The sequence below is a fragment of the Pan troglodytes genome, chromosome 9, assembly GCF_028858775.2.
Source record: "Pan troglodytes isolate AG18354 chromosome 9, NHGRI_mPanTro3-v2.0_pri, whole genome shotgun sequence".
NCBI lineage: Eukaryota > Metazoa > Chordata > Mammalia > Primates > Hominidae > Pan > Pan troglodytes.
The window spans coordinates 74,813,823-74,826,092 of record NC_072407.2 but is presented as its reverse complement, the minus strand read 5'-3'; the positions used below and the strand labels follow the sequence as shown (position 1 = coordinate 74,826,092).

Sequence of the window (12,270 nt, the reverse complement as noted above, 5' to 3'; positions counted from 1 at the left end):
GCACTCCACGGGATTAACTCACTTCATCCTCATTGTCATGACAGAAATTCTATTAGTCCACCCAACTTAGATGGAACAACTGAGGCCAGACACAATGGCTCACACCTATAATCCCAGCACTTTGGGAGGCCAAGGCAGGAGGATTGCTTGAGGCCAGAAGTTCGAGACCAGCCTGGGGAGACCCCATCTCTACAAAAAATTAAAAAGTTAGCTGGGCGTGGCAGTGCACACCTGTGGTCCCAGCTACTCAGGAGGCTGACGAGAGAGGACCACTTGAGTCCCAGATTTCAAGGCTGTAGTGTGCTATGATTGCACCACTGTACTCCAGTCTGGGCAACAGAGCAAGATCCTATCTTTAAAAAAAAAATGGGCTGGGAGCAGGGGCTCACGCCTGTAATCCCAGCACTTTAGGAGGCTGAGGCAGGCAGATCACGAGGTCAGGAGTTTGAGACCAGCCTGGCCAACATAGTGAAACCTCATCTCTACTAAAAATACAAAAATTAGCTGGGCATGGTGGCGCATGCCTGTAGTCCCAGCTACTTGGGAGGCTGAGGCAGGAGAATCACTTGAATCTGGGAGGTGGCGGTGAGCCGAGATCGTGCTACTGCACTCCAGCCTGGGCAACAGAGACGCCATCTAAAAAAAAAAAAAAAAAAAGGCTGAATTTCAGATAAGCAACAAATACATTTTTACTATAAGTACATCCCAAATATTTGCTAAATCTGGTAATCTTACACCCAAGGCACTGCCTCACCCACATTGAGAAACCTTGCAGTGCGACACAGTCACACCCCAGCTCCCACATAGGCCTCAGTCACTCGTGCTCCTGGAGAATGTGCACACCAGCACCGAGGTGACAGAGGTCTGTAGGTTGTCACTCACACACGGCTCTGCACACCCTCTCTAGGGAGGGGCACTGGGCACAGTAGGTGCCTTTCACACTTGGTCTCACCTTCGTAACCCCTTCAGGCAGAAGGTCAGGCAGGGACCGTTAGCGCCATCGGACAGATAAGGAAAATAAGGCCCAGTGAGAGAAGACCCTACCCCAAACGTCCCAGCGTATGGTCCCTGGGTATGGAAGCTGGTCTATACCTGAGGCCATGCTATCTCCCTGGGTAGGTCCAGGATCCCCAAGCAGGCCCACAGCACTCAGGCCACAAAGCCTCCCAGAGGAGCCCCTTCCCTCAGGAACAGTAACAGTCTAGGCTATGTTTTGGGGCTGCCCCCTCCAACCTCTCCTATCACCCAAACGGTGTCCCTGAGCCCTCCCCAGAGGCCCCACCAGTTCCAGGAGGTGGAAACTGTACTGAGTCAGGACACTGAGGCCCCAACTTTGAGATAAAAAAGAAGAAGAAACCAAAAGAAGGAAGTTGTGTGGGTTGCCAGAAAAGAAGCTGTGGTCCCAGGGCTGGAGTTCTTGCCCACCTTGGTGGAGGAAGGCCTAGACAACCTTGTCCTTCCTGAAGACACAAGACACCGATGCCCCCACCCCCACCCAGCCTGAGCACAGAGCTGAAGGGAGGGCCTGGGGTCAGGCAGATGGATCAGGCGCCTCTGACAGGAAACTCCCGGGCTTTTGGAAGGACGCATCGACCCCGCAATCGAACTGAGTTCCTGGCAGGCGCCAGTGTCCAATAGACATCGACAGCGGGAGGACCCAGCAGGCAGAGCGGGGTGTGGCCATCTGGGCCTGGGAACCCTCCGGAAGGAGAATCCACCTGGTTCTGTTTCAGGCCCTGCCCACCTGGGACAAGCCTCTGGCCCTCTCTAGGCCTGTTCTCCTGTCAAGAGGCCTCCCCACCTGCTGGGGATTCTGTCAACTCTGAAGTCCTGTATGGTGGTGGCGGTAGGGATTGCAGCTAGACTTCTCCCTCCCCTGAGCCTAGGGGAGGCAACGGCCCCTGCAAGGCCCAGAGGGCAGCTCCCAGGGTTCAGAGGTGCAGGGATCAGAGGATGGGGTGGGGAGAAAGCTGGAAGAGGAAGCAGGACAGATGCCACAAAGTTCCCTGCTCAGTGGTCTTGTATAATGGCTTGGCCAGGCCATCTGGGTTGAAACTGCTTACTTAGTGGTGTGTGGTCTAGAACAAGTTACTTAGCCTCTCTGTGTCTCAGCTGTTCCATTTCCTTATTTTTTTTTTTTTTTGGACACAGGGTCTCTCTCTGTCACCCAGGCTAGAGTGCAGTAGTACGATCATAGCTCACTGCAGCCTCAAACTCCTGGGCTCAAGTGATCCTCTCACCTCAGGCTCCTACTTAGTAGCTGGGACTACCAGCATGTGCCACCATGCCCAGCTAAGTTTTACATTTTTTTGTAGAGATGGCGTCTCACTATGTTCCCTAAGCTGTTCTCAAACTCCTGGCCTCAAGCAGTCTTCCCACCTTAGCATCTCAAAGCACTGGAATTATAGGTGTGATTACAGGTGTGAGCCACTGCACCTGGCTGTCGTCCTGTATTTTATCTGGCAACTCCACTTTGGCGCCATGTGTGGCCTGGCATGATCAAGTGTGTGTAGCTGTGTAGGTCTGGCCCTGTGTAATACCAAGGTGGAGTGTTTCTGTGTGGGACTGTGACAGGACATTAGGAGAAGTGCAGGTGGGGGTGACCCTGACCTGCACTGACTTTGAGGCTGTGCACTACAGTGTGGCTCCCTGAGGCTCCAGCAGCTCCCTAAGGGCAGGTGTGAGCTGTTTGCTCAATGAGGCCCAGCAAGGTATGAGACCCACCCTGGGCAAACACTTAGATCCGGCTCCAGGTGGGACTGGGATGGAACACCTATCGCCACTGTGAAGGACACATCCCTCTCAAGGCCGAGCCAGCCCTGGGGGCCTCAGAGTTCTTGGTGCTGAACCTTTTTTTTCCTTTTTTTTTTTTAACTGGAGACAGAGTCTTGCTCTGTCACCCAGGCTGGAGTGCTGTGGCACCATCTCAGCTCACTGCAGCCTTGATCCCCCGGGCTCAAGCCATCCTCTTGCCTCAGCCTTCTGACTAGCTGAGACCTCAGGTGTGCACCACCATGCCCAGCTAATTTTTAAATTTTTAGTAGAGACGGGGTTTCACCATGTTACCCAGCCAGGTCTTGAGCTCTTAGCCTCATGCAGTCTGCCTGCTTTGGCTTCTCTAAGTGCTGGGATTACAGGTGTGAGCCACTGCGCCCGGCCTGCTGCACCCTGAGGGTCTCTGGAACTCCTCCTCCATGTCACTGCTTCCTGATGACATCACACAGGTCACTGCCTAATCTTCTAGAACAGTGCCAGGACACTGCCTTGTTGCCCTGCACAACCTGTGAATTTGCTCCATCAAAACTGGCAGGCAGGGTTACCCCTGAGGAGGGGGTGGGGGAGAAGGGGTAGGGGTGGGACCCTATCATCTCCCAGAGGGGAGATCAAGGCAGCCATCATCTGTCGAACTAGATGGTGAGTAGGGGTGGGCATCCTGGAGCAAGGCTAGACTTTCAGGCCCCTCACTGTCCAGGACACTGGGCAGGTTGGGGGCCACCGAGGGAGGCTGACTCTTGAGGCTGAGAGAGGGCAGTGACTGTGTTAAGGTCACCGGCAGGCAAGTGGAAGGTGTGGTATGTAATACGGGGTAGGAGGAGCAGGAGCCTCAGGTTAGGAGCTGAGAGGCCCAGGTTCTTATTCCTTTTTTTTTTTTTTTTTTGAGACAGAGCCTCGCCCTGTCACCCAGGCTGGAGTGCAGTGGCCCAATCTCTGCTCACTGCAACCTCCGCCTCCCAGGTTCAAGCGATTTTCCTGCCTCAGCCTCCCGAGTAGGCTCCCAGGTGCGTGCCACCACACCTGGCTAATTGTTGTATTTTTAGTAGAGATGGGGTTTCACCATGTTGGCCAGGCTGGTCTTGAACTCCTGACCTCAGGTGATCCACCCGTATCGGCCTCCCAAAGTGCTGAGATTACAGGTGTGAGCCACCACACCCGGCCCCTAGGTTCTTATTTCTGCTTTGTCCCTGCTAGTAGGATCTTTGTTTCTCTATCTGTACAGGGAGGGGGTGGGGCCAGATGCCCTTAGTCTGAGGGGTCTTTAGTTCTGCTGTGGGGAGTTGAGGGGAGTGTTAGGGACCAGGTCATGGGGTGGCTGGCTCCAGGCAGGTGCCCTGACCCCTCCCCCAACAGCCATCAGGGGGTAGTGAACAAAAAGTCTGGTGTGACTCTTTCCAAGTGTTCCCTTCCCCGGTTGCAGGAGTCTAGATCAATCCTGAGTTACTGGAGTCCCCTTAGGGCTTCTGACTTGCTGTGTGATGCAGGGGTGCCCCGTGCCCCCCACAACCTCAGCTGCTCTGTCTGTGAGGGGCACGTGTGAGATCCAGGCCTGCCCAGTGCCCTGTGTAATGATGCCTCACATTCCCACGCCGCTTCTCAGTTTGTCAAGCGCCTTCTCGTACACAGTCTCACCTTCTATGCCCACTCTGGCTCCTGCTCCGTGATGCCCCATTCTGGAACTGGGACCCAGAGAGCAGCCAGACCTGGACTCTGGCCTGGGGGCTCAGAGAGACACCTCAATTCACTTCCTGTGGAGGGGACCAGATCTGGGGCAGGGGACTGCAGTGGGCAGAGCAGGGGTCATGCTTTGCCAAAACTGTTTCCATTGTTTGATCCGTGAGAATCAAAACTTGCCAAACCATCATGTAAAGATGTTACCTTAACACTTTTTGTTGGAACCATGCATTTTTGGACAGTGTATTCCTCCCTGCCCCAGTCACCCCCACCAGTTATATTTTTAGTTACTTATCTGGGGGTGAAACTGGCACATATACAACTCTTTTCCCTGCCACAATTCTCAGAGGATAGGTATTATTATTCCAGATGAGGAAACTGGGGCTCAGAGAAGGCCTGTCACCGGCTTCTGGTGACACAGCTAGGAAATCAGAGGGCCAGGATTTGAACCCAGCTCCACAGGCCCTTTGTGCTGCTAGGTCGTGGGTCCTCCCCAGACTCCTCTCCCAGAGCCCCTCCAGCCCTCCTGGGCTCATTCTTCTGCTCTGGAGCAGATGGGGCCCTTCTCGGCTGCTTAGGGGTGTTTTGAGAAGGATATGAATGGGCTTTGTCACGTTTGAGAGGTTTTCATGAGACCCAGAGCCAGAGATACTGAAATTCCTGGGAGGGGTGGCATTTGCAAGGGCAAATTAATGATGAGTAGAATGAGGTGATACCCTTCTACCCACCTGCTGGCGAGGTAGCCTGGCCTAAACCTAGGACCCAGGGGATGAGCCCAGGGCCTGGCTGCCTGCCAGGTTGCCCACCTTTACTGACCCAAGATCCAAAAGATTCTTGGTTCTTCTGTGTTTGGATCTGAGTGATGGTTTCATTCTTGCCATCTGCACCTCTCTGAGTTTTTATCTCTCTGGCAGCTCTCTAGGGTGGGGAAGTCCTTCTATCAGTCTGCCCTCACTGCTACCTCCTGGCCTTGTCTTTTTTACCCTGGACTGGATGGTGGGTATGAGAGGTTTGCTGCCCTGGTACCTGCTATCTGCTGAGGTGTGTTTTATTGGGGCCCTAAAAAGGCAGGAGCCACCAGGCCAGTGCTGCCACCTCTTTTCCTCGTGGCAGATCCAAGAGGATACAGTTCACAAAGCAAAGCAGGCTTTGGCTCTAATGGGGTCCCCTTTGGGTTTTATCTGATACCCACACTGCCTGAGTGTCCCACCCAGGCAGTGTGGGTATCAAGTAAAACTGCTGAGGCCTGGGGAGGGGCAGTGACCTGCCTAGAGTTAGAGGCAGAGGAGGTAGATAGCAGAGAATCAGAGCCTGGGCATCCTGAGCCCAGAGCCAGCCCCCTGCCACCTACTCATTCCCAGACACTTTTCAGGAGTGTGGTTTAGAAGGGATGGGGTGATTATCTGACTGTGCCTCCCACACTGCAGATGGAAGGCCTGGAGATCTAAGGTCATTCACACAGGCCTCATGAGGACCTGCAGCACATTGTCCAGGATTCACTTTGCAGGATGCCCTTTAGGGTCACTTGCCATCATAGCTCCCCGCTCACCCCCACTCATTTTTAAAATGTGGCCTAATTTACAAACATCTCAGTGCTTTAAGCACTTCAGGAAGAAACACCTCTATTTGTGAAGCACCGTGACAAATCCTCGACTCCTCGTTTTTTTCTTAGCACATTTAAGAAAATCTGTTCCATCCTAGAGCTCTAGGCTGGTGAGGCTAGGAGGCACCTTAGGGTTATCCATTCTGATTCCCTTTTCTGGAAATGGAAAACTAAGGACCAGAGAGGAGGAGGCAGCGGGGCACAGACAGGAACGGAGGTGGGAGGAGGCTGAGATCTGCGTGCTGGTCAGGATGACCGTGGCAGGTTCTTGTTGGGCCCTGTTAGTTGCTCATCCAGAGGAGCTCACCACAGTCACTGCGACAGACTGCCACACTCACCCTGGCCTGGCCTCAGAGAAGTTGAGCTACTGGCCTCAGTTCACACAGAGCAGATGGAGGAAGAGCTGGCACTAGGACCCAGGGGGCAGGGGGGAGCCTCCCTGGCTGGAAGGGATGGCAGGAGCGCTGGTGCAGGTAGCTATGGAGCTCTGGCCAACTCTGCCTGGGGAGGTAAGAGAGCCCAGAGCCCTGGGCCAGATGCTCTTGAGAGCCTAGTCTAGTCCATAGCAGGTGTGCGTGTGTGCGTGCATGTGTGTGTGTGTGTGTGTACACGCGCGTTGTGTGCATGCTGAGAAGGGGTGCTGGTGGACAAGGGCCAGAGTGTGGGGCTGGAGGGAGTCCCGGTTCAAGCTCCCAGGTAGGAGTGAGACTGGGGTGGAGATTTTGCCCACATCTGGCCAGCTTGTGAACCTTGAGCCTTGTGGGTTGGATCGGCTTCCTGCTGGGTTTGCACAGCCCAGTGGGAATGGGGTTGGGTGTGTGTAGGCTTGGTGTGCCTCTAGCTTGGTGGGGGATGCAAGCTGTGGGCATCTCTGAGCTGCTGTGGGGCTGTCATCCCTGCGAGTTAGTCTCTTGATTGTCATGGGGGTGTGTGCCCATCTTTGGATCTCTGGGGTATTGCATGGGGGCGTCTCTGGGTTGTTCTGGGGACAGCGTGCCTGTGTGTAAATACTGTAGGTTGTTGCAGAGGTGTGTACCTGTGAGTATGGGAGGTGGTGGAGAGAAGGGGTTCACCGTTAACTTCCAGAATTCCTCTTCTTGCACCTCGTGGCCCTTCCTCGCAGAGCCCACTCTGTCTTGGCATCTCCTCACCCCTTTCCCTGTTCCCGCTGGGGACTTGCCCCTCGCGCGCAGGGTCCCCTCCCAGGGCCGGCGGGGGCGGGCGCTAGGACCCTGCGGGGTGGGGCGGGGCGGGGCTCGGAGATCCGTCAGCTTCACCTCCGCAGCCTGGAAAATCCCGAGCCGCGGCCGCCGAGCCCCCGAGCCCCCAGCCTAGCCGGAAGGGGCGCGCGGGGCTGGGTCCCGGGGCGGGGCCGGGCGGCGGGACCCACTGCTCCTCCCACCAGAGCCCCCGCGCGGCCCCGGGTCTCCTGGGCAGCTGCGGCGGCGGCGCTGGCACCCCGGCCCCGGCGGGCCCCGGCGGAGCGGCGGGCAAAGGTGAGCAGCCCGGCCTGGAGGGCGCCCCTCCTGCCCCGCCACCCGCCCCGCGCCCGCCCGGCGTCGCTGCGAGTTAGTTGAGCAGGTCGCTCCGCGGGCCCCGCCGCACCGTCCCTCCCCTCGGGTCCCGGCCAGTCCCTGGGTCCCGACGGGCGCCCGCCGGCCACCGCGTCCCATACGCAGTCCCCACGCCGGCCCCAGGGGGTCTGGGGCGCTCCTCGGGAGGGGGACCCCGAGGCTGTCCAGCGCCCGTCCGCCCTTCCCTGGGGCCAGCCCCTACCTCTCTCCAGCTCCCCACCCGCCAGGACCCCGAACAGCCCCACCCGCGCCCCCAGCGCACTGATTCCCGTCCCCAAACCGGTCTTGCAGGTCCCAGGAAGGTGGCGTCAGCATCTGCAGCCGCGTCGACGTTGTCGGAGCCTCCGCGGAGGACCCAGGAGAGCCGGACTAGGACCAGGGCCCTGGGCCTCCCCACACTCCCCATGGAGAAGCCGGCGGCCTCTACAGAGCCCCAAGGGCCTCGGCCGGTCCTGGGCCGTGAGAGTGTCCAGGTGCCCGATGACCAAGACTTTCGCAGCTTCCGGTCAGAGTGTGAGGCTGAGGTGGGCTGGAACCTGACCTATAGCAGGGCTGGGGTGTCTGTCTGGGTGCAGGCTGTGGAGATGGATCGGACGCTGCACAAGATCAAGGTAGGGTTGCCCGCTATACCTGCAGCCTCCACTGCACCCTTACTGCCTCTCTCCCGGAGTCTCCTGGTCCTCTCTCCGGGCTAGACACCTGGCTGTATATCTGGGCCCAGAGAGAGTCTCCTGCCAGGGACCGGGAGGAGACACAGTCTGCTGGGCCAAGCCCCATCACACAGATGGGCCAACCGAGGCCTGGAGAGCAGGAGTGACTCACCCTGCCTCCCTCAGCTGGAACCCAGGCTTCTGCATGCCCCTGCCTGTTCCAGGGATCTGGGCTGCTGCCAGGCCCTTCTAGGAGAGTGGTCTCCCTCAGGGACCCCTCTGCTGGGGAAGCCTGCACCTGGTTCCTGACTTCAGTTACTCCAGGTGGGAGACTGGGCCCTTCTCTCCCTGATTCCTGGTTCTCAGCCTGAGCTGGGTCTCCTTCCCCGCTTTCTGCACCCTGGGGTGCCCAGGACCCTATTCCTTACTGCCCGATGCCCTGCTCTTGCTCTTTCCCTTCCCTCCCTCCCTGGCTGCTCCCTTAGCCTCCTGCAGGGACTCAGGATTGTGGCTGGCAGATCCTGAAGGCAGGGCTCCAATACCCCTGCCTTGCACAGAGCCAGGCTACAGGTGGGCTGGGGAAGGAAGGGGCCTGGGGTCAAGGGAAGCCAACATAGGGAGCAGTTGAAGACACATCAGTCACTCACAGCCATCTCCCCTGCTCCTCCCAACCCCACAATTCTCCTCTCTTTGCCGTGCAGGGCAGGCTTGGGGTTTGGGACCCTGGGAACGCATCTCCCCCAGGGGACCAGATGGGGCAGGGGCTGGTGAAGACTCTGGTTTAAGGGCCTCAATAGCTGCCCCCAACACATCTGATGTTGCTGTGGGTGCTGCATTTCCAGGGCTGGTAGGTCCCCCTGCAATGGGCTCTGGCAGTAGGCTGTGCCCTTCGCCTTCCTCTTCCTTGCCTTCTCCCTTCTGCTATCCTCCTGGAAATGTGGAGGAGTCCACCCTCCCCTTCTGCCTGGGACCTAGTCTCAGACTTAGTTCAGGCATGTATCTTGGCCCCTTACCAAGACCTGAGATGTCTGACCTTTCCCCTCTGACCCTGAGCCCTTCTGCCTCACTTTGTCTTAATCATTTACATATAGTTCTGTCCATCCCCACACGATTATCTGCTTTTCACTTTCTGCCTCCCCTTCTCCCCTCTGACTCTGTCTGCACCTTGGCCATCTGACTGTTTTTCCCTCTGGGTTTCCATGTGTGTCTCCCACTTTGGGATTCGCTGCCCAGGGCCTCAGAACCTGTGTCTGAGCCTGAGGAGCAGGGAAGGGGAAGGCAGCTGGCATGTCCCAGCTGGTTGTTCCCTGACAGCAGGGACAGGTCTCCTATCCTTTTTTTTTTTTTTTTTTTTTTTTTTTTTTTTGAGAAGCCTCACTCTGTTTCTCAGGCTGAAGTGTAGTAGCGAGATCTTAGCTCACTGCAATCTCCACCTCCCAGGTTCAAGTGATTCTCCTGCCTCCCAGCAGTAGCTGGGACTGCTGGTGCACACCACCACACTCAGCTAATTTTTGTATTTGTAGTAGAGATAGGGTTTCACCACATTGGCCAGGCTGGTCTTGAACTCCTGACCTCAAGTGATCCACCCGCTTCAGCCTCTCAGGTCCTGTCCTCTTTGCGTCCCCAGCATCCAACACAGTTAGAGCAGGGATATTGGTGGAAGAGAGGGGGGAGGAAAGAACCAAGGAACAAATTGAATGAAAGGTGAGAAGGGAATTCACGAGAGCCTGACTGTGACCTGGGAAAGGCTTCAGGCGGGCAGTGCACACTGGGGGAGAAGTGTAGTTTCCCCACCAAGCTGGCACTCCAGAAAGTCAGAGGAGGAGGGGTCTGAACTGAGGCCAGTACTCCCACCCTCTGTGTCAATAGGGCGGAGCTACCTCCTCCATCTGGCTTGGTTAATGAATAAACCCTACCCAGCCCAGGCCTGGAATTGGTGGGTCTGGGGGCCAGGCTGACTGCAACAGACCACTCGTGGCCAGATCAGACTTGTCAGGTGGCCTTCCTTGTGGGTGGCGGAGACTTGGAAAAACTGGGGTGTTGTAGGCTTCTGGACAGGCATACACCCTGGGCAGCCAGGACCCTACCCTCCTTTTCTTTCAGACTGAACAGATGTTGGAGGTGCCAAAGGGCCCTTGGTAATCCCTATGTCATACCCCTCCTGCCACTGGGATGCAGGCAAGGATACTGGGGCTCAGAGAGGGGCAGGGACCTGCCTAGAGTCACACAGCTGTCTCAGCAGAGCTGGGTCTGGAACCCAGATCTACAGCATCTTGGCAGTCCTCCTGCCTTGCTTCTCCCTGCAGGGTGCCTCCCCAGCTTTGCTCCCTACAATGGAGAGAGGGTGGGGAGAGGAGGTGAGCAGAGCCCAGACCCAGGAAGGAGGCTGGGACCCTGGTTATGGGCACCCCAAGGTGCCAGCTCCCACTCCTGATCCTCTCAGCACAGCTAGTTGGAGCTCTGGGAGAGATGGACAGAGGCCTGTGAGCTTCCCATCCCCAAGATTGCAGGACTCCCAGGTTCCATGCAGATAATCTCATTTCTGATAATGAGAGCCCTGCTGTGAGCCAAGCATTTCTCCCCCTCATCTAATTTACCCCGAGGCTAGTCTGGGGCAGTGTAGTCTTGTCTCCGTGTTACAAACAAAGAAACTGAGGCTGAGTGAGGTAATGTTATTTGCCTAAGGTCATGCCACAGCTGAGGCAAGAGTGGAACACATGCCAGCCTGGCTCCAGAGCCCCTGCCCCTCTCCACATGGGCTCGCATCTTAGTCAACACTGTGGCCTTTAACCCCATCAATAACTCTTTGAAGGCCTGGAGGACGCGGTGTTCTCATTATCCTATTCTTGTTTGATGGATGAGAAAGCCGAGGCCCACAAAGGGGAGTGGCTTGCCAAGGTCACCCAGCAGGTCTGGAGCCAGAATCCCTGGGGATGACTGGGTCACTCCAGGAGGCTGGGACTCAACTGCAGGTGTTTGCTGAGCTTCTGCCCCCCTTTCCCCCTCCCCTCTCCTGCCTCAGCCTGCTCTGGGCCTGTCCCCAGAGCTGGGAAAGCCAGCTGACCCCTGGATATGCCCCGTGCTCCTGATCCCAGGGTGGGGGTGGGACTCCACCTAGCTATCTACCTGATTCAATTCCTCTTCCTCATTTCTCTTCCCCTTACCTGGGTCCAGAGGTCCCTGGAAGCCACTGTGGCTCAAGGCCCAGTAGTTGGAGCCAGGACAAAGAGAAAGGGGCTGTTGGAGGCCACCTCCACCCCTTCCCTCCCTCCTGGCCTCCAGCCTGACCTGGCCCCAGGGCTGCACTGTGCTCTGAATACTGGAAAAGAGACAGACACTACCTCCTGACAGTTCAGTCCCTGTCCCAGGGACAGATGCTGAATGTGGATCCTGGGTACAAGGCAGGGGGCAGCTTGGAGCCTGAACTCAGGTCTCTCAAAGCCCAGGTCAGCTTCCTCATGGCACCTGTATTGGTGTGAGAAACGGGAGACCAAGAGCTTCTGTCAGTCATTCAACCAGGGCCAGCTGGGGTCCAGTCCTGGCTGTTGCATGTGACGTTGGGCACATTCCTGCCCCTCTCTGGGCTGCTTGCCCATCTGTGCCATTGGGCCCTCTTGGCTCCAAGAGCCTCTGAACTCAGCACCCGGCTGGGGAGAGATGAGGAGCAGGCAGACAGCAGAGGACGTGGCCTGTGAGGCCCTGGCCTGGATGCTCACGTGCTCTGTTCTCCTGAGGCCGGCCGCATGAGAGGCAGGGGAGACCTGCGTATCTCCTCAGAGGTCTTCAGACCCTGGTGGAGAGAGGACAGACAGTTCCAGGTGACCTCCCACCCACTGCATAGGCAGCCTGGGGGCAGGAATGAGGCCTGATAAGAGCCTGGGCCCATGACAGGAGAGACCTGGCCCTGGAGCAGGTGTGGGAGGGGGTGTGGCTGAGAGCCTGAGGCTCTGCTGTCCACAGGAAGCTGGGCAGTGGGGACCTGTCTCCTCTGACT

General features: G+C 57.2%; 1 protein-coding gene across 13 annotated transcripts in view; it reads left to right on the top strand.

Moving 5' to 3' along the window:
• STARD10 (StAR related lipid transfer domain containing 10) overlaps positions 1-12,270 on the top strand; it is a 38,985-nt gene that overhangs the window by 4,490 nt on the left and 22,225 nt on the right. For 3 of the 13 annotated variants that reach the window (XM_054661502.2, XM_063783190.1, XM_063783191.1), the window contains one exon: positions 7,918-8,099. In XM_054661502.2, coding sequence (XP_054517477.1) covers positions 8,031-8,099 — 69 coding nt within the window. In that variant the 5' untranslated portion in view covers positions 7,918-8,030. Of the gene's footprint in view, positions 1-3,215; positions 3,415-5,876; positions 6,562-7,347; positions 7,549-7,917; positions 8,238-12,270 lie in introns of those variants that run through there. The other 10 variants (XM_063783186.1, XM_063783188.1, XM_063783185.1 and 7 more) reach the window with 8 other exon arrangements.